Below are 26678 nucleotides of genomic sequence, written 5' to 3' on the forward strand. Positions count from 1 at the left end.
TTCGTCGTTTTCGTCGTCGTTTTCGTCGTCGTCGTCGCCGTTACACACTGACGGTCTTACGAATCTTCTCTCTTCCTTCCTAGTTTTCTTTCTAGTTCACAGACCAGAAGATCGTGTCACCCAAAGAAGAACTCGCAGAGTGATCCGTCCAGAACGATCAACTCTATTCTCTCTTCTCTTTCAAGATAATACATTTTGATATTTATCCTGGTCAATGATTTTTCTTTACTCGAATATTTACGTTGTTTTATATGAAAATAATTATTTTGATCATCGGTCATTGTTTAAGGGTATAATACATGTCATATTATTTTAATAATAATTGATTATTATTATTATTATTATTCTTATTATTATTATTAATATTGTCGTCTTGTCATACCATATAAAACATTTAGAAAACGAATATTCTATATGTTGGTTTAACACAATGCTTGATCTATTTCTTTATTTCCTGACAATCTGGCCCTTTGACTTTTTACAGATACGCTGAAAGTTACTCGAGGACACCGCCGTCGTCTATCCAAAATGCCGTTCTATTGTGCGAGCCGCATAAAGGACTATTGTATCGAGCTTCCATCAATAACGAACTGTAAGTATAGCTCGAGTAACGATATTTTGACTTTCGTTCCTATAAATCTTTCGATGATTGAGATAGACGTTTAATTCGATCGAATTTTTTTATGTCATCTTTTGTACAAAAAATATTTCAATACGGTGGGAGAACAAATCCTGCGCTTTTAATTTCAACATTTGGGGGGTAGGAGGAGGTGGATAAGGGGTAAGGGGGGGGAGAAAAAAAGAATAATTGTTTCGTAAAATCATTGAACATCTTTTGACCCGTCTTGGATAACTTCGATTAAAAAGATAGTTTGACTCGTAAATCAATTTCTGTACGAGAAATATTCGTCGAAGTAGAAAAATAAGATGATGACGATGATGATGATGATAAAGAAGAAGTAGAATATTATAAAGTGTAAACTTGTGACCTCTTGACACGACTTTCCGTCCCTCTACGACGGTTCCAGCATCCGGACGAACCGCCTTTCTTAGTTCCGCGTACGATCATCGTCCTATACATTTGCTTGGAGACCCGTGTAACGTGATGGATACGCGAAAGTGTCACCCACACGCCCCCGAGGCCAACGCGCCATCATCCAGTGCGTCCCCTCTGACCATTATGCTAAACCATTGTCCACTATCTGCCTAAGATAGCCGACGGCTTAAGTCATCCTTCTCCTTCCTTTTCTTTCCTTTTTCCTTTCCTTTTTTTTCTCTTCTCGAGACCGTTAAAAAATCATTTTTCCCCCCTTCTTTCTTTCTTTCTCTAACTTATTTACCCTCTTCCATTATCTCTCTCTCTCTCTCTTCATCTTTTTGAATTCATTCTTTTTTATGTATTACATTCGATCATTTGATATTTTTTTTTAAAAGCTCGTGTAATTCAATATCAATTAAATATTTTAGCATAAACGTTTAATTCCCAGGAAAAAATATATTCGAACCTGCGAACAGAGTTCGGTTGTTTTAACAAACAACTTTTCTTATTCTTACAGTTTATATTTTTTCAAAGAGATTAGACAAAAATTAGAACGAATTGCACTGTTACCTAAATGACGTTTAACATATAATATATCAACATAATTTTAATTAATTCTCCCTATCTTCTCATTTTCTTCACTTTCATGGAAATATTTAAACGATAGAAGAGTGTATGTAGGTGGAAAATTTCGAGAGCATGGTCGCCACGATCAAAAGCAAGGAGGCGTGGAAAACATAAAAGGTTCAAGAACGGTTGATGGGTGGTGGAGAAGAGTCATTGATTGCGGCATTAAACATTTCTTTTTATTTTTTTCACCATAAGCCTTCCGTTCCTTCCCCCATTCATTCATTCTCTCTCTCTCTTTCTTTCTTTCTCATCCTCTATCTCGGTACGACTATTATTCGGGCGTTAGGCAAATACACAGGAGAGACGACAAGCTCGTCCACGCGTTTTTGTCCTCTGAAAATTCAAATGAGGCAGCGCAGCATATTGCGCTGAATCGAAATTAATGTCACGCAACTAATTATCGCTTGTGAGAGTCATCCGTCGTTTCTCCGTATCCCTTTCTATCTCTCTCTCTCTCTCTCTTTCTCTCTTTTAGGCCAATGTTGCAAGTCACATTCTCGATTATTTAGGAGAATTAGGATACATTTCGTTTCTTTATTTTTTTTACGAAAGAAAAATAAAATAAAACGTTTGAAATTGTATACGTAAGCAAATCGAAACGTTCGTAATTCAAATATCCGCGAAGTTTTTCTTTCATTCAATCGAACAAATGCGAATTTCCGAAATGATGGGTTAGCGGCGGCGAAGGTTAATAGACGATTGTAACATAGACGAAGCTTGCTTAGAAAACCCTGTTTACAGAGAAAGAGAGAGAGAGAGAGAGAGAGAGAGAGATCAATAATATTCTCTCTCTCTCTCTCTCTCTCTCTTTCTCTTTCTCTTTCTCTCGGGGGCATTCTGAAATTCCTAGGTGATGCTGCGCGAGGCTCAGAAACCGCGCCAGGATCGGGTGCACAATTGTAGAGCAAAAAGCGCGGAGCTGCGGACCCGCAAGAAATTTCTAATTTGCGGTATAATTAAGGGAGACGAGGCAAAAACCATCACGGATTCAGCCTCGCTCTTTGGAAATCGCGAATTCTACCTTGCCGAGTCTGCTTCCTTCCTTCCTTCCTTCCTTGCTTCCTTGCTTCCTTGCTTGCTTGACGGTACAAGGAAGGAAGGAAAGGAGTCCGTTGCACTTTACCTTCGATGCCTTTGTTTCGAATATTTTTTGTTGTTGTTTCTTTTTAAATCTACGATCACCAATCTTATTTCTTCTCTTCTTATCGCGTTTCAACGTGAATTTTATCGTGGAAATATTTGATTTTATATACGATAACTATTATTAACTTTTGATTACTGTACTAATTTATGTTTGTCATTGATGTGTTTGTCCAGGTATAGCGTGGTCACGGCAGAGGAATGGTCGAAATTGACGCAGTTTTACGAGGCCGATCATGTAATTACGATCAAAAAGAATGGCACGGATCTTAAAACGCAACCAGGTAAGACGACTAAATACAAAATGAAAACTCGTGTGTCGTTTTGTAATGAAACTTTTGGGTAGATCGATTTATAAAAGATAGAAAAAGTAAAGGGAAGGCTGGGAGGGAGGGAAGGAGGGAGGGATAGGAAGGAAGGAAGGAATTTTAAGAGACTCCACCAAGCACTTCATTTAAATCTCTTTCCCTCCTTCTCTCGTCGTCGTCGTCGTCGTCATTATTGGTCGGTCGCTGGTGCCGCTTTTTTTTTTCTGTCGGTTAATTTTCAAGATACTTCTTAATTATAATGAAAGACACTCTCTCTAGGATCTGTTAGGGAAGTTCTAAGGGAAGGAGAAGGGAGATTTATGTAAATCAACTGCTAATGTCTTTTGGCATTATTCCTTCTTGGCTTAAACCAAAGGGAGTGAATGAAAATGCGAGAGAGAGAGAGAGAGAGAGAGAGAGAGAGTGAGAGGGAAAAGGACCACCACTAGGTTGAAAGTAAACGTTTATAGCTACTCGCGCTTATACTCCTCGTACGTTCACTGCACACCGTGCTTCGCCGAAAGGGAATATGGGGGTTGACAGAAAGAGGGAGAAAGGGAGGAAGAGAGAGAGAGAGAGAGGGAAAAAGAAAGAAAGAACATTGGTAACGATCCGACGAGGGAGGATCGTTTACATAATGACCCCTATCGAATTGTACGAAAATGAATTGCCGATAAGATCGAACGGTCCTGTAGCGGAATAAAGAGAGGAAAAGAGTCGTTAATCGGCCGATCGGTCTTTGCCTTCGTTTCGTTTCGTTTTACCGCTTAATTGATACATCAGCACGTTATCAGAATAGAATACTACTTTTTTATTTTTTTTTTATTTTTCCTACTTAGTATTAGAAGAAGATCGGTTATCATTCGGTATCAGCAATAGTAAGTGATAATTTAAATGAAAATTATATCGATAGAAATAATAGGAACGTTTAAGAATTGTATAAAGATTTAAAAGAAAAAAAACAAGAACAAAAAAAGTATGGGTCAAGCAAGAGGATAAAAAACGATAGAGAGAGAGAGAGAGAGAAAGAGTAACGTGCGATCTACTTTGTCGTCCGTCTGGCAGGCAAATTGGCTTTCCGAAGTAAAAGGTGGGGTGAAAGAGAGTAGTGTAGAAGGATGAGAAAGACGAGATGGCAGAGAAAGAAGGACATCCGTGTGGTTTCACGAAGTAGAGCTGGTACGTCCGTTTGGTTGGCGGGACGTAACACGAATATCTCTAAACATCCCATTGTCTTGTCCGTCTATCGCTCGCGGACTACCCTCTCTCCCTTTCCTTTAGCCTTCCTTCTTATATTTTTTTTCTTTCATCGACATTTGTCAAGGCACGTTTTCGAACAGTTCCTCGCCGGCCTGCCTGGTTGGTTGGTTGGTTGCTTGCTTGCTTGTTTGCCTGGCTGCCTGCCTGGTTGTTTGCTTCTGGTTGCCCGCCTGCCCGGTTGCTGGCCGCCTGCCGTTCTTGACGGCCGGACACAACCATTTGAATTGCAAACGCGGAACGGAGCCACACAGAAGCATTTCGCTTAGGAGGCCGCCTTTCAGTTCTTTGATTTTCTACCTTATCTATCTAACAGAAACAAACCTTCTTTCGACAACTCGATAGAGTAGTTCATTCCAAAGGAAATGGAGATGTCTTCTTATTTGCGTTAGATTACAACTTTCAAATAATCTTCAGTCGATTTTCGGGAAAGAATTTTCCTCTCATTACGTGGCTACGATAATTGCCCTACCCTCTTGTCCTTTAAATTACTCCCTTTATCTCTCTCTCTTTCTCTTTCTTTCTTTCTTTCAACGTGCAAGACGAAGACCGACGAGTCTAGAACAAACAGACAATTTAGCTTATTTTAAGGGTACGGTTCGTGCTCTCGAATTTGGTGGGTGAAAGCGGTAGAATGAAAGAGAGAAAGGGAAAGGGAAAGGGAAAGAGAGAGATAGATAGAGATGGATAGATAGATAGATAGAGAAAAGGGAGGAGGTGGAAGGAGGACAAAAAATCGGTGGTTGCTTTCGGTGACTGATACGGCCCTGACTAACGAGCTTCGGCCGGACGATCGTTCCACTCTTAAAGCCTTGGAGGGTGGTCGTTTCTCTCTATCTCTTTCTCTCTCCCTCCCTACCTCCCCCTCCCCTCCTCCCGTCGTCGTCTCTTCTTTTCTCCCTCTTTTCTGGCGTCTTTCTCTCGTACACGAGGGCACATTAGGCACCGTCCAACCTCGTATCAATCACCCGATAGTCTACGGTGCCCTCGTCTAAGCAGCAGCAGTAGCAGCAGCAGCTCAACTCAAACTCAAACTCAAACTCAACTCAACTCAACTCAACTCCTGCCAACTCGTCGAGCTCGAAAAGAGAACCGGAGGTGACGCGATTGAATACCACCCTAACCGATGTTGCCTACTCTTTCTATCTATCCTTTTTCTTTCTTGATGACGATGCCGTCGGAAGAAGAAGAGGAGGAGGAGTATCGAGGAAGAAAGAAAGAAAGAAATGTTTCTCATAGGAGAAACACACTCGGTTAATGGTCGAGTGGCAAAAGACGATCGACGACTTAACGAGAAACCTTGATGTTGAACTTGTCCGCCACATGAGCCCGTTTGGAAATAGAAATGTCCGACGATTTACTATGATTATCCGGATTACAATTTACCATTAAGTCGAGGACGAAAATCTTTTGTAATATTATTCTTCGTATTACTCGATAAATCATTGTAATTACGAGTATTATATTTTTTATCGCGCAAATTTAAATAATCTGGATTAGATGAAAATGAAAAATCGATCGAGAACGTGTTTTTTTTTTTTTTATTTAAAGGGCAACGATTATCGTTAATTCTTAAAACATTGTGGGGAGGATAGAACGTCCGAGTTAGATTGGAACGCGTTTGAAAAAGGTCTTGTGCTTGCTTCCTGGTGATGGTGGTGGTAGTCACGTTTGATATGCAATTAAAAAAGCGTTTCTGTAAAGTTAGCGTGTCGTCGTTGTTGCGTACGGCGTTTCGATTCTACGAACGACGCTCGTAAATATCGCTTAGGCGCCAGGCTGTGCTACAAATCAGGCGTGTCCTTAGCTACGGTACTGCTCTGCGTCTGTATCGCAAAACCAGGAGAACCGAACGAACACATGGGACAAAGATAGAGAGAGAGTGTGTGTGTGTGTGTGAGAGAGAGAGAGAGAACAAGATACATAGATAGAAACTATGGAAGGAGTAAAAGAGCTTGAGAGATAGAGATAGAGATAGATAGAGGTGGCCGGTCTCGAATTAATATTCGGACGGCGATTTAGATTTAGAACACGAATTTGCTGATTAGTTTCCTACAAAGGGAGGAGAATGTGGTCGCTTCAGTTGCACTGCTTCACTTGGACGTTGCGCTATGATGGCGGGAAGGTGGGAGGGCAAAGGGGGAGAATACGTTTTCGAGTCGAGTCGAGTCGAGATTTAGATTCCTGAGAGAAGGTTTGGGGTCTTAGCAGGGGTCAAACGCTGCTTCAGGAGAGACATTTGTTAGCTCTCTCTCCCTTTTCTGCGACAAGTGTGCCGGACACGTCTTAATATATGCATCCTACGAGCAATGAACACGCCTTTATGATTGTGTTCTTAGTTCCCTTTCTCTAATATCCTCTTTTATTTCGATACGATAATATACTCGATTGATTTTCAACGATTCAAGAAAAATCTACGATCTACAACGTATAATCGAATTCGTCGCAGGGATTAATTTATTTGTCATTTTCCGAATAATACAGATACATACGTACAGAGAGAGGAGGGGGGGGATGCTTAAGAGACGTGATAAGACAAAGAGACATAGATCGTTTTTCTTCTCATAGGGTGAGGAAGTAATTTCGTTTAGGTAATCGCAAGAGAAAGGAAGAAAACTCGTGCAGGAGAGATATTTCGTTGGGTCGAATTAGCGTTGAAGTTCTACCGTGGCACACGAACGCTAACCCAACCCCATTCCCCATCCCTTCCCTTCCCTTCTCTTCCCTTCCCACCTTTTCCTCCTCTTCCTTCTTCTTGGTCCTTCTCTTCTCTTATCCTGCCAGGAGATCCCCACTTGTCCGTGCTCAACGAGGGATCCTTTTCCTCCAGGATTAAATGGAGCGCTTAGATGACCGATGCTCGGCCCTGCGGACTCTCCAATGTGGAATAGGGAGGTGGAAAACAAGATAAAACAAGGATAAAGCTCGTTTAGGCTCTCTATCTACTCTCTTTTTCTTCACGGCTTTCCGCAAAGTGTCAACTACGTAAAACCTTAAGACTTCTGACGCGCGTTTCACTACTGTATTATATTAATATTATATTTAACTCGTAACGAAAATATTCATTTTGTTTTTGAATGAAATTATAGATCGATCTAAACATTTCTCTTTGCGTTTTCCGCTAATACTTTCTTTTTCTTTTTTTTTCTTTTTTTCCGATTAAAGTTTTTATCTGTTTATTTTGGTTCCATCTTGAAAGGTGTTTTGCGCAGATTCCGTTTGTAGATTCGAGAAGCAGCCACTTGTAATACCGCATTTAAGCCCCGATTACACGCGTATACGCAAGTTGTTCCTACTTCGTTGTCATCTAAGAGGATTACCTTTCGACTTTGTTGTGGCGCTCGAAGACGTTCGTTAGCAAAATCATTATTACCACCAGCCTCCTTCGTTTCTTCGAAGATGCGATCCTTAAGTAACTTCCAACAATTGTTGTTTCACTTAAACGAACCAAAAAGCTCCTATTTTACCCTTACCTCATCTCTTCTTTCCTTCTTGTTTTTTTTTTTTTTATTTTGCGATTAGAAAAATCATTTTAATTAGTTCAATTGTATATCGTTGAAAGATTGTCTTCATCCTTCTATTGTGTAACAAATATCATATTTATTATCTTATTTATTAACGACGAAAGAATACAAAAAGAAGGAAAGAAAAAGATCAACCTTACTTTCCCTCCCAACGTTAAAGGTACATAGGGGGGAAAGCATCAATCTTTCATTCACGTGTTCAATCCAGAGTTATGAATGAAAGTCATAGAGTCTTTTTAATATAATATCACCCGCCAACTTCTTTTTTTTTTTTTTTCTTTTTCCTTTCCTTAACGTGCTTTCGATTTTGATCGAAGACCTTACCAACTTTTCGGAGATTAGCTAAAACGTGTCTGAACGATCAAGATACTTTTTCTTTTTAATAATAATAATAAACAAAAGTAAGATCTTCACGAAAGTAGCTAGCGTGTGCATGCGTTCTCCAAATTTGTAATACTAGGTATTTTTTTTTCTTTTCTTTTTTCTTTCCTTTGAGAAAGTGACACTTGGGAGGATTCGAAGATGAAAATGTTGCGTTGTCTTATTAAATGCAATGTTAGAAGAATTTCGAGTGGCACGCGCGTCATTACTTTTACGACTTTCTCAATTTCTAAGCATCGACCTTCCTTTCCTTTCTTTTTCGTTTTTTCTTTTTTTTCCTCCTCTCGGCATCACATTAATCACCTCACCGGATGACGCGACAGACCCCTTCGGATCGCGTTTCGTGCTCCGAGGCGTTCGCCAACGACCATTCTTGCTTTTCGTCTAACCGTGACGATCGTTCGCTTTTTCTTTTTTTTTTTCTTTTTCCTCTCTTTCGCCAATTTTTACCGTCCACGATGCGCCGCAGCAGCAGCAGCAGCAACAGCAGCAGCAGCAGTGGCAGCTCCTCTTTTCGTTTCTACCCTAATATAAGTCCGGTCTTTCACGCTTCCGTGCCATAGTAATTCCCAATATGGGATCTCGGCTTCTTAACTTTTACGGTAGCCGAGTGTCCTTTTGATTTGTCGGCTATAATCAACTCTACGATTCTATGAACGTTGTTTCTCCTTTTTTTTATTTTTTTCTTTTTCATCACATTTGATATGATTCTTTTTTTATTGCTAACATTTTGGATTCGTACATCAAGGATACTCGATTCTCATATTATTGAAATACATTTATCCAATAATAAAGTCATTAAAACGTTATGCAGTACAATTTGTTTTCTTGTTTAGATAACAGTTAGGCAATGATAGAATTATAAAACAAAATTTAATTATAGAAATATTATTAATTTAATCAAATGTTTTGTGTGTCACACAAAATACGTACGTGACTTTAAATTTACTTTAGCATTACGATAGAAAGTTAGTATTTAAATCGTACGATTCGATGATATTCTTAATCTAAAGGTTTGATCTTACTTTAGTGGACATCTTTCTCAGAACGATATTCCATCGAACCAGAAGAACTTCTTCTTCCCAGGCGTCCTCTTTTCTTCTTCTTCTTCTTCTTCTTCTTCTCTTCTTCCAAACTAAATTCGTTCAAATCGAGATCGGATCAAAGTTGTAGTGAAAGTTTGCTCGTTCACTGTGTTAAGCTCCGATTTCGTTCGCCACGAGCCGAATCGAGGAGAAGGATTCTCGTTGAGCATTGAGAGGATAAAATCTTTAAGGAATCGACCCTTCTCCCTCGAACCCGCGAAACTTCTCTTCCAGATCTCAGCCAAGTTTTTGCTTCCTTTCGACTACCGTTTATGGTTTGACTGCTCTCCGATGGCACTTTAGGGAAATACACGGTTGCTTAGAGCGAGCAACCTGTGGACTCTCCTCTCGATTGTGTATCGTTCCTCAATAAACCTCAGTCTGAAGGTTTGTCTAGTTCGAAGTGACTCTTTGGAAATCGTTTATGGTCTTTTGGTATGTCGTAAAATCGAATGGGAATTGGAATCGTATCTCGTGTCTCTTTCAACTGTAAAGATAACTACCTTGATAAGTTTCACTTAATATTTTCAATATCAAAAATCCTATCTCGAGTTACAGCAAATGAATTGTAAATAATTTGAATTGTTGCGTATACTTATATATGGGCCATTTAACTTTTTAATGTTTTTGTTTTTAAATGTACTACGTTTGCTCATATATATATATAATAAAAAAAATATTAGCGGTGGAACGGAAAAGAATAAAATAAAACGTATGAAAAATATTTGTTTAAATTTATCGATTATCGTGGATTGTATGGACCTGCACGAAACTGACACGGCTTTTTGCGAAGATAATCTTTCGGTAGGTCGGTGTCACGGCACGTTTCACGGTCCTTTCGATATCGGTGCTCACGTCGGTAATTAGAAGGCCATGGGGTGGACGAACATTCGAATTCATTTGGGGTCGGCTCGTAGGGTGACTACTGAACTCCTACTAGGAGAAGAGAGAGAGAGTGAGAGAGAGGAAGAGAGAGAAAGAGTGAAACCTCTTTCCTTCCTTCCTTCCTTCCTTCCTTCCTTCCTTCCTTCCTTTCTTCACCCCCTACTTCTCTTTCTCCAACAACCCTTGGAAAACTGTCTGAACATGACGTAACGCTCCTGAGAGGCGACGGCCTCCAAGCCCAGTGCTTTTTGCGCTGTCCGGCGAGCAACAATGGCTGCTTCTTATGGTGCCCTGGTCACCGTATATTATTAATTACTGTATTAATCTCGGCCGCCGCAAGCAATCTATTATACATGGGATAAGAGCTACCATCTCGCCATCAGCGCTTTCCACCCACACTTGTACACGTGGTCGCACGAGTTACCGTTCCTCTTCGACTTTATAACTTTCTCTTCTCTTCTCTTCTCTTCTCTTCACTCTCTCTATCTCTCTCACTCACTCTCTCTCTTTTTCATTCCCAAAGGGTCGTCGATCGAATCTAAGCAGTAATGACTTTACTACTAGCAACGTCAGAGAGCAAAGGGTGTTCCCTAGGTTAACATATTACAAATTAGATGTAACCTTTTGAAAAGTTGTCAGAAAATATCTGATCGTAAGTGAAACTAACACATTTGTACAACTCAATTTTCTTTGTTTTAGATTCCTGTGCATCTTGCATGCTAGCGAGGGTGGAACAAGAAAGGCTCGAGAGTCTCAAATACGATAAGGCTGTTATTTATATTAAATGTGTCGATGACAGCGACGATTCCAAGGCGGAGATTACAACGGAGGTAATTTACTCAAGATTTTTTGTTTTTTTTTTTTTATTATTTCACGTAGAGGAAACGCCGTATCTCGTATTAGATCGAAAAAAACGTCGATTGTCCTTTTCGTTGGCGCTTAATTCGAGTATCCTTTATTTCTCTCTCTCTCTCTCTCTTTCGATTCAAGATCTCTTATTCGTAGTCCTCGAAGATGGACGACGAGGAATTTTGTTAATGGCCCTACGTGCCGAGTCACCAGTGAGAGAGAGAGAGAGAGAGAGAGTCTTCTTCAGAAACCGGTCGCACCTTTGGTTTGATGTTGCCCGATAAGACGATTCTTTCAGAATCTCGTTTCTCTTATAGTAATAATAATAATAATAATAATAATAATAATAATAATATTAACAACGATAATAATCGTTATTACGTTTGATTGTCTTAAAAATATAGCACCTTATTCCTTCCATTTCCTTCGTTTTTTTTTTTTTAGATTCTCATATCTTCGTATAAAAAGTATTCCCGATTCTAATGTAAGAATTTATTAAAAATTAATATAACGTGTTTGAACACTTGTTTGCTACAGGTCGCCGCTAAAAGACCAAAGATGAACAGTTCGAGACCTTCTAGGACAAGAAGAAAAGTCAAAGGATCCCACGAATTGAAAGTTTCGTCGGAGATAACGTTAAAGGAACTTAAAGTTATGGTAAGGATATTTTGATGAGAAACAAAAAAACAAGTAAATCAATAAAATAGAAGTTGTCAGTCATGGACAGATACACTGGCAAATTCAGTCAGTAAGTCAGTCAGTCAGTCAGTCAGTCAGTCAGTCAGTCAGCTACCCCTGGCTGAAGGTGAAACTGTGGTCAGTAAAAGTCTAAGGTAGCTCGTTTGTTAATTCTTCCTTTTCCAGTTTCCTTTTCTGTTTCTACCCGAGCATCCCCCATACCCCGTTGGTGTTGGTTGGTCGTCTTCCTCGGACTGGCTGGCTGGCTGGCGCATCGCCGGACGAAAGTAGTAAAGCGTAGTTATGGCTGGTTAGCATATGCCTGGGCCCTGGCAGTGTGCTTAAACTATTAAGCGTATTTATATTGCGAGGGCTGGGACCATCTCCCTTTCTTGGCTTGGGCAACCGGCAAAAAGCCGAAAGAGCATAAACCTCGCGCTAATAACAGGCCTCCGACTTATCCACTCCACTTCACTCCACTTCGCTCCACTCAGACTTCCATTCTAGGTCTTCCCTTTTCTTTCTCTTTCTCTTTCTCTTTATCTCACTCTCTTTCTTATTTTATTTTTTTCTTTTCTTTTCTTTTTTTTTTCATTCTTCATTTCTTATCTTTTTCTTTTTCCTGTTACCGTTGTTTCTTCTTCTTCTTCTTCTTCTCTATCTTTTTCGTAGTCCCTTTCGTAGGATCTTCCTTTAAGTCAAGATAGTTGATCTTTTCTAATATCTTCTGGTAAACTCTTCTCATCGCATCGTCAATGGGAATACACAAAGCTTCATCTTCTTTCATTCATTCATTCATTCGTTCATTCATTCATTCGTTCGTTCGTTCGTTCATTCATTTCTTTCTTCGATTTCATTCGATTTTACGGGGTACACACTTTGGTGCGATGAAAAGAAGAACTCTTCACGCGTTAGACCGTTATTGGAAAACATCGAAAGAGAGAGAAGGAGAGGGAGATGAGATGAGGATCAAGGGTGCCGGATCAACACCAACAGCAACAGCATCTTCTCGTCGTCATCGTCGTCGTCGTCGTCGTCATCCTGGAGAAGAGAAATATGTCGAGCGAGCGCGCGTTCTTCGCTTTTTACGTGTTGGCAAAAAGGTGCGAAGCTCGATAAAAATGTTTGAATTTCATGGTCGAGTGCGGACAAGCGGTGGTAGCTTGCGCCCGCGAAACAGAAAGAGAGAGAAAGAGAGAGAGAGAGAGAATAATCAGAAACATAGAAAAAGACAGAGAAACATGATGGGCAACTCGCAATGGCGTTGGCGTTTACGTAATCGTCGTAAACTCGATATTACCTTCTCTATCACATTCCAAGTCACCCGTTCGATTCTTTTTCTCGATCGTTCTTTCACCCGAGAACTATCGTGTCTTGAAACGGGGGGACGGGACGGGGCGGGGGAATGAGCAAAAAAAAAAGTAAAAAAATAAAAAGGAAAAGAAAAATAATCTTAGAAGAATATCGTATTGTGTTTCGTTCGCCATTTCTTCGCCATTTCTTCGAAAGAACCTCCGATGGTTGGTTGTCATTGTTGTCTTTCAAATGGAGAGAGAGAAAGAGAGAGAGAGAGAGAAACGGTAGGAGATTTCTTTCGAAGCAACAGTACCGTGTAATTACAGCCCACTGTGTTCCCGCTGTGTTACTGTTGGTAGATTCTAATGATTCGAAAGGGAAATATAAGGTTTAATGTCGTCGTCGACGGGAAATTTGTGGAATTACGTAAGAACGCGTTTAATTGTGGAAACCGATTCGTTCTTTATGATAAAAATGATAATATTACACGCTTAACTATTGTCTTTCAGTGTTTACAGTAAAACGCGTGTACCTCATTTTAATTTGCCATCGTTTTATCGAACAGAGTTTCGTATTGTACGAAAATATTTTCTTATTGTTGTGCTGTTTTACTAACATAATTGAAGTACAGTTGCATGTCAATGAGATTCGTATCGATTGGAATTCTCGAATAACTGCAGTCAGTCTCGATTACACATCAGAAGTTGCTGCTGCTGATATTGTTATTGTTGTTGTTGTTGTTGTTGGAAGAAGAAGAAGAAGAAGAAGAAGAGAATGAAAGGATCGAACTTTAGTTAACCAACGGCTTTAACCCACCAGCAATTTTCCAGCCACACCTACTTTGCCTTCTCGATCCTGTTAAACCTACCTCTATTTATCGCTTTTGTCGGATGGTTTTCGTGCTCCGAGTAGAAAGAGGAGACTTCAACGAAAGAGCCTTCGAGGTTTCATGACTCTTACAGGAATATAGACTTCTTTTTCTTTTTTCTCTTGTGTTCTTTAACAATAGAGAAGAAAAAAAAACAGTTCTCGGGATTGGTAAATAAATCATATTCTTCTTCCCTTTTTTTTTCTTCGAACGATTATCCAATAAACGAATATTTTATTATCGTTGTTTTGTTTAAGAATTTATTCGAAACACAATCGTCAAATATTATTATCAATTTTTTAAATCGCGATACGATAATAAATTAGACTAAAATAATTCGTTATTATTTTAAACAAATTTAGAGAATGTAAAAAAAGAATCCTTCTCTTTCTCTCTCTCTCTCTCTCTCTCGAGGAGGAGGAGGAGGAGGAGGACGGAGTAGAAAATGGAAGAGAAAGAGGAGGTGAGTTATTCCGTAGACAGTTTAAGTCAGTTTACGTTGGAAACGGTATAACCAGGGGTTTATACGTCTCCTTTCTGTGTGCACATCTTCTTTCGCGTAATGTATTCTTCTTTTCTCTCTTTCTCTCTCTTTCTCTCTCTTTCTTTCTTCTTTTCTCAACGTGGAAGAGGTCTCGGTTACTCGTTCGCTCGTAAAACTGAAGCAACCTGCGCGTTTACACCGACACCGTCATCGGACCAACCGACCAACCGACCAACCAACCAACCAGTCAGCCAACCAACCAACCAACCAATGGATCATCCAAGATGAGAGAAACAAGGAAAGAGGGAAAAGTATGGTCGGTCAATGGGGGTATCATCGCGAACCAAACACTTTTGCTGTTGCTGCTTTCGAAGCACCAACGTTGTTTTCACAAATTAAGCAATTACCTAGAAACGTGTATGCTCTCTCTCTCTCTCTCTTCCTCTTTTTCTCTCACCTTTTGCATATGTTCCTCTTCTAACTTTCTTTACAATCCAAAAAGTTTTTCCCTACCATTTTTGTCTTCTTTATTATCCTCTTCTTCTCCTTTTATTTCATCTTTGTTATCGAGCTCAATACTATCACTGGTTTTATTTTCGAACGGTATTCCGGATATGTACAGTTTGGTAATAAAAAAGAAGGAAGAGTTATTCATCTCGTTTTTGTTTTATATTTTGTTTTTTCAGACGATGCAAATTTGCGGTGCCGGACCGTACGATCAACATCTGATGTTGGGCGAACACGAACTTACCGATCACAGTCAAAGTTTAGCGGCCCTTGGGATATTTCCTGGTGCACTTTTAACTTTAAAGGTGAGCTTGCACCCTTATTTTTTTTCGTTTTTGTTTTTTCTATAAATCAATGAGATTATGTTCTAAATTAGAAAGAAAATGTGAGAATCCTAGCGTAATGCCTCGAATGAAGTCTCGGGGTACGACGGTGTACGACGATACGACGTTTGTTTTGTTCTAAGAAAAGGACAGTGACAAAGAGATGCAATTTAGATTTAAGATCTAGCGACCGTTTCCCTTAAGCCCAAGACAATGGATAAGTAACGTCGGCAATGGCCCAAGATAACGGGAAGAACGACGTTCTCGTTTTGGGATTAACTCGAAACGCTTTCCTTGAGATTAGAAGCGTTAATTGGACTTACCACTCGAGAAATCGGAATCGTTAAGATTTCCCATTGAAGCCAACGAAAGAGTTCGTTTGTCTCGGATAGATTTGCTTAATTGTACCTACTTTCTACGAATAAGAGGACTCGGTTTTACTCTCCGAATCGCGATTTCGTGATCTTCCATTTCCAACAACTGTTGGTCTGATATTAAAATTTGTAATAATTCATATCCGGACAAACGTCAGTCAATAGTCAGTCGATTTGACTAGTACTTTGGTAGGTTTCAGTTTGTCATGGAAATAATTTCATTTTTGTCTGTTTAAATTCTCATTTGTATTAAAAGAAGAAGAAGAAGAAGGAAAAAACAAGGGTAATCAAAGTATTTTGAAGGTATTAAGATTGCAACAATGTTCAATCCAATTCTCGTATATATTAGGATAAATTTTAGAATGTATAGAAAAAGTTTGTTAAAATCATCACATTCTTGGCGAGAGATATACTATAACTAAAACTGGCAAAAAACAGAAAAAGCCGGAATAAAAGTATATCGATAATCATCCCGATCGATCGATAATACCGATTTCGATTCCGATTCCGATTCCGATTCCGATCGCGAGACGTATCTTCGACGCAGCGAAGTTGGTTTATGTTTTGTTTTTTCTTTTTATCCTTTTTGTTTTTCTTTGGAACGCGTAGAGATATCTTCTCGCCAAAAATTCACCGGACATCATCGTACGTTGGGCTGGGGGTTCGGGGTTTGGGGTTTGGGGTTTGGGTTTGGTTTGGTTCGGCGTCGACGACGTTCCTGGGCTTTTTGCCGATTAAAAAGTGCGACCGAGCGCACTCCCGCGATGTTCGAGCGATCGTTGAGCGATTCCTCGCCGAGGAGAAGAAAAATTTTCTCCTCTTCTTCGGTCAGCTCGTTCGTTCGTTCGTTCGTTCGTTCGTTCGATGGCGCTCGTCGTTGGAATAATTTCAGCATTCCGTCGCATTCCTCCGTTCACAGTCGACTGATTTTATGAAAGCGAGTCGAACGAGTCTCCGACCGAGAAGAGAGCGGCGCTCGCCACTCGCCACTCTCTCGGAGAGACTTTAAAACCGTTAACTTGTGACGTGCCTTCTCTCTCTCTCTCTCTCAAGTGAAAAAAGAAAAAAAAAAGAGAGAAAGAGAATTACGAGCAAGCATCGCTTCTCATCTTCCGACTAGTTTACAGGCTGTGGTTACACTAGCTGCGAATTATAATCGGCAATCGTCTTGCCTCACCTTCCCTCACCTTCCCTCACCTTCCCTTCCCTTCCCTTCCCTTCGCTTATCTTGCCTCGTCTTGCTTTACTTTGCTTTACTTTACTTTGCTTTACTTTGCTTTGCTTTACTTTGCTTTGCTTTGCTTTGCCGTGAAGAATTCAACGTAGACCTCTCGACTACACCTGGAAATCGTTTCGTCGATTTTAAACGCTCCGCCGATCTCGCGTTGACCTGAAAAGTGCGTCAGATATATTTATTTTCTCGTTCTAACATGTCGTTCTGTATGCGTTCATTGCACTATTGATTCGTGTGGTATCCTTTTAGATATTCAAATGAATTATATAAGATTAAACGAATTAGTAACGGTTACACTACTTTCCTATCAGTTTTATCTGTCTTTATAATAAACGATTTGTATTATTGCATTAGTGAATTCTATAAAAGATATATATTTGAAGGCGTCGGATATTCAACGTCGATATCTAAAGGATTAATTCGATATAAACGTAACGATGACAAACAAGCCTTTTGCGGGTAAGAGTCAGTTTTTGCCCTTTTTAAACGGCCTATTTACGATCGTAGTAACAACGGAGTTGAAAAATTAGAGTAGTAGAGTAGAAAATAAGCGCAAAGGGGGAGGAGGAGAGGTAGAGTCGATTCCGTAGAAAGAAGGCGAGTTTAGAAGAGATTCCAACGTCTTGAAAAGAGGAAGAAGAAGAAGAAGAAAAAGAAGAAGAAGAAGAAGAGTTCGTAAAGTCGGAGCTCGTTAGATGAGATCCAATGCCGATCGTAAAGATCATTGGTCGTTCTCGACGAAAACGTAAAACGTGAAAGACTTTTAAAGGATAATTCTGTAAATTCGTGGAAGAAGAATAATGCATAGAAATATTTCTTTTTTATTTATCTTCAAACTATCGGACCAATTTCTACGATTCCTAGTCGTAGTTGTATAGACGGACACGTTTGAGGACAAAATCCGGCCTGGAAATGTACGCCGTGAAGCTGCTACTGCTTCGTTGTTGCTGATGTTACTGTTGCTGTTGCTGTAGCAGCAAGAGCATTCTCTATCCTTGATCCTGAGCCACCGATCGGATATCAGAGAACACAATGACCAGGATGACTTGCAAGGGGATCCTTGCCCCGATCGAACTTCTTCTTGCGAGATATTTAATATAGCTACGTCATTCTTCGCGCAATTCAAGGTCACGCTTACAAAATTGATATATCTTTGCCACTCTACCTACGTCCACCTTACATTACTCTTTTTTTCGTTAATGGATACAGATTAACGAGTTTAGTCATATACCTATCTACCTCTCTCTCTCTTTCTCTCTCTCTCTGTCTCTACACTTACTTACTTAACAGCTGTAGGTGTTTCTTATTTTTATCTCCCTAACCGGAATCACGATTTTCTACGCTCTCTTTCAAGGACGTGAAATATTATTCATTGAGGAAATGTCTATCTCGTTTGAAAACGTTAACTCCTTAAAAATCATCTATTTTTATTAGGAGGAGAAGGTGGGGAGAAAAAATCTTCCAGTTTAAATACACCGATTGTCTCTTCGTACACGTGTTGGTAATATTATGACGTTGGATTGACGATAAATCGATTAATATTATAAAAATTCAATTGTTGAACTTTAACTTTTTCAACGTAATTACCGGTACGCGCGTAGAGATTGGATTTTTCATAAATTTAACTGTTAACACACACTTAAATATCAACTCTATCAACCATACTATTTTCGTATCTTTATCGTATTCGTATTAACGCAGCACGTTAAAAAAACATTTTCACATATTAATTTAATTCTTTAGAAATTCATTAAATGTGTCTTTGAAGTTCTCGAACAAACAAGTAACGATTATTCTTGAAGTATTCGTCAATGTAAAGGTAGAATCTGTATATATGAAAAATATATGATAAATATAGGGTTGATAGGAGTTGAGAAAGCAATAGCAAAAGCAAGAGAGAAAGGGAGAAAGAGAGATGGAAGATGCGTCTCTTTGGAAGAGACAGTCGAGCATTAGAGGCGATAATAACGACAAGAAGCAATATCGTTTGGTACAAAGTCAGCTCGTTCTCTTCCCTTCACTTTTCCCTATTTTTTTGCAATTCCTCGTCGGTGTGCTCTTCATGGCTGATCGAGCGGAGTCTTTAGAGTCGGTCCGTCGAGTCTCCAACGGGCGGCACCCGCGTTTGATGTCGTGTGACGAATGTCCGCGTTGGACGCGCTCCTTCTCTCTCTCTCTCTCTCTCTTTCTCTCTCTCTTCGTCGGTCTCTTGGTTACTTTTATTTCTCTCTTTTTCTATCTTACGCGAGTCCTGGCAAAAGAGAGAATCCCGTATTACGGACTCTCTTCATAGCCAGCCAGCAAACTCAGCCAGCAAGTCAGCCAACCAACCAACCAACCAACCAACCAACCGGCCAGCGGCAACTCTACTGCGCCAACAGAAAATTGGAAACATCCGATAGGCCTCTTTTATATACCCAGCAACCAACGCGAACCTGCCCCAAAAGAAAAAGGCGCGAGACTCGAACCCGAAAAATAAATCGATCGATTCGCGTGGTTGGTTCCCCCGCGCAACGTTCATCCGAGTAATTCCTTCCTTCATTCATTTCTTCCTTCATTCATTCATTCATTTCTTCATTCATTCATTCGTTCGTTCGTTTAATATCAACGTAGGATTCGTAATCGTGTTGATTTTATTACGATTTGGAGACTTCAATGCCCAAGTTTGGATCGATTGATACGAATGGATTGAGGAGAGTAAAAGCGGACGTGATCTTTTTTCTTTATTTATAATAATCGATCAGAACAGGATTTTTTTCGTCTTAGAAAATCATTCGAGAAGATTGATAAATATTTGATTGTTTTTATTCATTAGGATAAAGTGTTTTCACAATTTGTTTTCTACTAGTCATTTCTAGCAAATCGAAATCCGTTTGGGGAATCGATGAACAGCAATGAATCCCAATAGCGTCATCGATCGTCCTTTTAGTCCCTTTCGTGGATTCTCTGGTAACGAGGAGGAAGACCGAGTCCAAGGAAAGGGTCCCCTATTGGGGCCTTCGTCGAGGAATTCCGCGAACGAAATTCCGTGAAATTTCGCGGGACCCTTCGGGAACGTTTCTTCCAATAGCAGCAGCAGCAGTAGCATCAGTAGCAGCAGCAGCAGCAGCAACAACAACAGTAGCATCAGCATCAGTGCCATCTCCTACCTTCTTTATCTTTTCTTCTTCTTCTTCTTCCTCTTCTTCCTTCAGCAATGTTTCTACGAGCAAGAAACTCGCAGAGACGCGAAAAATACACCACGTGGTTCCTTCACGATTCCTTCCCTACCTCCTCCCTTCGCCTTTTATTCTTCTGTAGTTCTTTACCTTGTTAAACGAGGATCACGTTTACGCGAGAAGACAGAGAGAGAGAGAGAGAGAAAGGAAACATTCGAGCAAATGCTATTTCTCTTTCACTTTGCTTTCTTCATCTTTCTCTTTCTGTTCTTCTTCTTCTTCTTCTTCTTTAAAATAAACGTAGGGTTTCCTCTCGTGCAGATAATGTCGATGATTACGGAAGAAAGTATTATATCTCCGTAATAGAAATGTTCGAAAACTTATATTTACAATTTTTGAAGGGGGGCAACAAAATTAGGGATTGTAAAGTATTCGACTAACAGTTCATCTATTCCAATTGATTTCCATTTTTCTCTTTTTATTTTTTTAGCGACCAACGTTAATAATAATTGATCATAGGTAGGTTACTTGATGACTACCATCTTCGAATTAACGATCTCGTTTTTTAGCTTTCTCTCTCTCTTTCTGCCAGCATCTTCATCATTCGTACACCTGAGAAGGAGCCGAGGGTATAAGGGTCGTTGCACACTAATTACCAGAGCTGCACAATTAGCACCGTTCTACAAGGTTCGGATTTAATTGTCCATACCGAACAACGCGATCGCGGAAAGTTTCCTCGTCTCTGCTTTTCCTTTGGTCCTTGTTCACCACAAGATCGACTTTTTTTCGATATCAGATTCCACAGAGTCCTTCCTTCTTTCGACTTTTCTTTTTTCGTCTTGTCTCGTCTCGTCTCGTCTCGTCTCGTTTTGTCTCGTCTCGTTTAGGAGAAGAACGACGTTTGCCCTATCTCTATGTACGTATATAAGTTGTTCGGTATTTCTGGAATTTTGCAATTTTCATTCGTCTTATGGTATTTGTTTGTACGACTTTTAGAAATAATTTACTCAAGTATAATAATCTCTCTTACGCATTAGAAAATTCTTTTTATCTACTTTGAGATCGTGTTACTTTTTAAACGGTGTCAACGTGTATACACTGTCCACGAAAATAAGAAGAAAAATGTGTTCTACGTGAAAATAGGTTATTTCTAATTTGATTTAAAAATAATAAAATAAATAAAAGTTATAATTTTAATTACAAAAATTGTTAACATTTATCCGACAACGCTTATTGATACCGTCCGACCAAAACGCGTAAATCCCCCCTCCCCCCACCCTTTCACCATAAAATATCATTTAAGATAATTATCAATCCAGACATTGAGTTAACAATTAATCGAACAATATATTCTTCATTAATCTAACACGATCTAATCGTTGGATGAAATCTTTCGTACTTCTAATTATCCTCTTTCGATGGAATCATATAAAAGAATCTTTTTCTTTTTTTCTTCTTCTTCTTTTTTTTTATTGGCTCGATAAATCATGTCACGATGACGATTAGATCGAAATTCTGTTCTCTCTTAGGGTACCTAAAGACCGGTAGCTTCGTGTCAGTGGTTGGGAGTCCTATAATTATTGCCTTTAATAACGGATCTTACCGCGAAGGATAAGATCGATGGAAGGAAGGGAATGGAAGGGTCTTCTTCTTCTTCTTCTTCTTCCTTTCCCCCGTTCCAAAAAGGTAAAGGATTCTTTCGGAAGGAAGGATCCTTTGCTACCTACCTACCTACCGATCGTTCTCTCTCTCTCTCTCTCTCTCTCTTATTTTCTTTTTCTTTATTTTTCTCTGCACCTGACCGGTCGGCCCACTCGGAAATAAATCAATTAAGCCGATGCAGATCTAAACGGCATCGTCATCGTCATCGACTTCGTTTCTCCACGCGTTGGAAATAATCTAACGCTCGGAACCTTTTAATCCGACAATTTCGAAAGATCGATTTTTTGTTTTTTTTCTTTCTATTTTTTTTTTTTTTTGGCTTAATTTTACTCTTTTATTGTACATTACGTATATTGTAACGTGTACGATCGATTATGTACTATAAATTTTCAAATTTGTTTGTTTTTTCTTTTCTTTTTTTTAATGTCAAGTATTCGTGTATCATACGTTGAATTTGTTTAATAGTTTTTATGATTTAAAAGTACTTCCTGATATTTTAAAAGTATTTTATATATACTTCAAATATTGAAATTTTATATTAAAATTTGTATGCATATGCAATATGGAATATTTTAAATACTATGTCTAATTTAATAATTAAAAATTTATCATAACTTTATATATAATGAAATAATATACAGGTATATATATACTACACATATAAATATTTATCTCATTAATAATATGTTTCATGCCTATGCAAATCTATAGAACATTTTAATTATTGTTTCTAATTTAACGATTAGAAATATAATTTCATGTACATACATACGTACATACGTACATACATACATATAATCTATACACGTGTGCGATGTTATTTCAAAGAAAATGATTTTAGATCGGTAAGATTAGACCCCGATACGCATCCTAATCGATTTGGTTTCCCTGGGAGATTGCTGACATTACTCATTTGCCTATATACGTCGTTTATAATATCAACATTTCACGGATAAATTCCCTATTTCACACAATCTCCTTCTTTCACGAACGATATCTGAACGATCAGAACGCGCAAACGTAAACGATAACGATCGTTTAGTATCATTTTCTCTTCTTTCTCCTCTTTTGATTCGTCGTGTAACGTAGAGAAAAGGGAAGAAGAAGAAGAGAAAAGAGGTAGAGGAGACGCCATGAATTTTTCGGGGACGCTTACCCAATTCCCAGCTGCGTCCTATATGAGATTCGTCCCTAGCATACGAGATTTTTTTTCTATCATATTCTTTCTCTCTTTCTCTCCCTTTGCCCTTTCTCTCACCGTAGAATATATATAGATATTTTTTTTTCTTTATATATATATATATATATATAAGCAAAACTTCTCCTTTTCGGACACTCGCGATTCTCAGCTCCTAGGCAAAAGCCTAAGTTAATATTAATAGGGATATTTATGGGCCTTGGGTCAGTTGTGGTCACAACCGGCGTGGCTAGAGAACTACCGATAAAAGAAAATCTGAAAATGCCATGATTTATGATCCCTCCTTCTTTCCTCCTCCTCCTCCTCTCCTCTTCTTTAACTTCGGCACCCTTAAACGCTGAATAAGTTATGGTCCGTAGCCGCGAGCCCGGTTATACCATAACTCGACTATGCCTATCGTATATTGACTTTGCTTATCGGAAAACTAAACTACTAGTGTTGATCATTATTTAATTATTTTTCACGTTATAAACATTCTAATAACGCGACACTGTTATTTTGTCGTTTAATTATTAAACTCATATATTGGAGGGGTTACATTTTTCTAACAAAGATAGTATTATCAATTTGTGCCGATAATTACGATAATAATGTATTATAAATTTATTATTATAACAAAATGTTCTACAAATATATATTCGTTAATATAAATATATATAATGAAATCGTGTCAAAATTCATTATAGAAAAATTTCTTAGAATTTAGTCGTACTGTCGTAATAACCGACACATATTACAATGTGTTATGTATCATATATTCGAAGAGTTTCAAGAAGACATTGAAGTTTAAACGGTGTCCATATCAAACCCACTTGATGGCTCCTTCCTCAGTCATCCTAAGCAGTAACAACTAAGCTTCTGTTTGTTGATGCAAACCTCGTCGCAACCGGGCCTCGACAAACCACCGCCCACCAAGCAAGCACCGCTCGCTTTCAGATTAACCTTCTCGATGGTTCTCTCTTCTTCTTCTTCTTCATCTTCTTCTTCATCTTCTTCATCTTCTTCTTCTTCTTCTTCTTTTCCACCGAGATACTTGGTCTTTTTCCTCTTGCTCACTGTCGAGGGACATGTGGCGTGCCAGAACGACGGGCATCGTGCTTGCGGCTGCGGGAGAGCTCGAAGCAACCAACCAAGCAAGCGAAAGAGAGAGAGAAAGAGAAGAGAGAGAGAGAGTATACTTTATTACGTACGTCTGAAAGTACTCTCCCAAGTATTCCACTGTATTTTTATATCATCTCTTATGGGGTTACACATCAACAAATTCTCTCTCTCTCTCTCTCTCTCTTTCTACGAAACATTCGAAAGAATAATTCAAGTCAATTCTCTCCTTCTCTCTCTTTGTTTCCATAAAAAAAGGAAAAAAAAGAAAAAAATTAAAATATATATTTTCCTTGGCCTTGTCTCTCCTCGTTGTTAATTTTCTTTTCCTCTTGTTGGGTTCGTTTAATCTCTGGTAAATTCTTCGCATCGTTTATCAATCGAGAACATTAACTTTGAATATTTCGGTCGTATTAGTACGGCGAAAGGAGAGAGAGAGAGAGAAAGAGAGAGAGGGGAGGGGATCGTAAAAGTAAATGAAACAGATCGTAAAGTTGGACTATATCCGGCTGGGTATATAAAACTCGATACAGTTTTACGAGTGTTTGGATTATCGCGGTAGTCCTACTCGGTAAGTTCGTCCTTGTTTAAAGGTAGAGGAAGAAGAAGGTGAGGGGAGAAATGGAGAGGGGGCTAGGGTAGGGTGGGGGAGTATCGGCTATCATTCTCTCTTTGAGTATAGTTAGAAAAACTTGAACGTTCGCGCCCTGAAATCCCTGACATAATAATATTGTACGGATAGAAAGACTGATGTGAGTACTTTTAAAAGAGTGCGAGAGAGTTAGAGAAGAGGGTGGGAGAAAGAGAAAGAGAGAAAGAAAGAAAGAAACAGGAGGAGGAGGAGGAGGATGCTTTTATGACGTTCACGAAACGCACAGCGGATATTTATGGTTGCGTACACGTGTTCCCACATACACTCCGATCTATATTTGGCTGGGATGGTAACCCTGAATTCCTCCGTCTCTTCTTCTCTCTCTCTTTCTCTCTCTTTATTTCTCGCTCGCTCTTGTACATACACGCACTTGTGAACCGTGCGGTATGCCAGCCTCTACAGGTTGCTGTTTCGAACAAGTGGTCTCTCGAATACACGTCGATATATACTAACAGACCTACCGTTCTCGTTAATATTGTTAGACAAACAAACTTCCTATGGAATGATTTTTTTTATATTCTTTTTTCTTTTTCTTTTTTTTTGTTCAAAGTACGACGATCTCATCGTACCCTCGACAATTTTCGTATAATTGAGACTCGTGGAGAATTAAAAAAAGAAAAAAAAGAAAAGAAGAAAAAGAAAACGTGGCAGTCCCTTTTCCGTTAGTTTCATCAATCGAATTACTCTCGTGACAAAGTTTCAACAACAATAATCACAGGGGTATCCAGTTTCGAGTGGCAAAACACGAAAGATTAATCTCTAAATGTTAAAAGCCGTCTAGATTCCATAGATCACACAGAAGACTTTGGACTCCTATCTCGATTATATTTCTGTTTCTCTCTTTCTCCTCCTCCTCATCCTCCTCCTCCTCCTCTTTTCCTTTCTCTTCCTCTTCCTTTGGTCCAGTTAGGGCTACTCCTCCGCGAGCGTAAGTTAAAACGGCTAGCGCCCAAACATCGTGGATACTCGCACAAGTCACTAGCACACCACCACCACCACCACCATCACCACCACCCTTATTCGTTGAATCCTGACCAACTCGGAGAGAAGAAGTAGGAGGAAGAGGAAGATTTGTCCCCTAATGTAGTCAGTGAGCCTCGGGGACGACGACTGGGGTTTGCGAGTAGGCGTCTAGGAAAGTGAGTAATGCTTACGACAAACGCAGCACCCAGGGGGCTGAAAGAGGCTAGCGAAGGGGAATAGATAGATAGAGAAAGAGAGAGAGAGGGGGGAGGGAGGGGTTGGGAAAGAGATAGAGAAGATCCCCGTGGATAGGGTGCTAAGCGACACACTAAGACCACCCTGCGACTATCTGCCTGTTTCCTCGAGGGGTGATTTCTCTTTCTCCTTCTCTCTCTCTCTCTCTCTTGCTTTCTCTTCTTTCTCTTTCCCTCTCTTTCTTCGTACCATTCTTCTCTCGTCTCTGAGAAGGGAAGCAAATCGTTCGCGATCTTTTACGTTCCGCAATTTGCCAGGTTATCACCCTTCTCTTCCTCCATTTCAGTGTTCTTTCGGTAAAGGGTGGCAACTTGTTAGAAGTACTTGGATCATCGAGTAACGATCGTCCTAATCGTTTTTGATAACCATTTCATTAACTATTAACACATACCTTTCTATGAATATTCTTATAGAAATATTCTATGTTATTTCTTTTTTGTTCTTTTTTTTTTCCTTTTTTGTTTTCAAAAGAAATAAGATATGGTACGATACGTTGAGAAATTGGACGACCGAAAAGATGTCAATGAAGAGAAAGACGAGGACGACGAGGACGAGGATAGTGATGGGCGAGAAATATCATGAAGGCGGTCTTTGTGCACAGCGGAAACATGCTTCGTCGTTTTCGTCGTCGTCCTCGTCCTCGTCCTCGTCCTCGACGTCGTCGTAGTCACCGTTTCTCTTTCTCTTTCTTTTTCGATGAGAAACGTCGAGTGCTTCTTCTTCTCCTTCTCCTTCTTGTTCTTCTTGTTCCTTCCTTCTTCCAAGCTTCTACGCGATCATCGGAGCCAGGCATATCACCCTGAATGCCCTACTCGAATTCATTTTGGGGC

The 26678-nt window shown here is 39.5% G+C and overlaps 1 protein-coding gene across 3 annotated transcripts in view; it reads left to right on the forward strand.

The window, feature by feature from the left end:
* The window catches only part of LOC122526244 (ubiquitin carboxyl-terminal hydrolase 48-like), a 55747-nt gene that overhangs the window by 16970 nt on the left and 12099 nt on the right, over positions 1-26678 (forward strand). For all 3 annotated transcript variants that reach the window (XM_043649533.1, XM_043649532.1, XM_043649531.1), the window contains exons 12-16: positions 485-592; positions 2987-3093; positions 10949-11079; positions 11636-11755; positions 15111-15236. In XM_043649533.1, the coding sequence (XP_043505468.1) occupies positions 485-592; positions 2987-3093; positions 10949-11079; positions 11636-11755; positions 15111-15236 (592 nt within the window). The remainder of the gene's footprint in view (positions 1-484; positions 593-2986; positions 3094-10948; positions 11080-11635; positions 11756-15110; positions 15237-26678) is intronic.

This window comes from Polistes fuscatus, unplaced genomic scaffold (assembly GCF_010416935.1).
Source record: "Polistes fuscatus isolate 324 unplaced genomic scaffold, CU_Pfus_HIC Scaffold11, whole genome shotgun sequence".
NCBI classification, from domain to species: domain Eukaryota; kingdom Metazoa; phylum Arthropoda; class Insecta; order Hymenoptera; family Vespidae; genus Polistes; species Polistes fuscatus.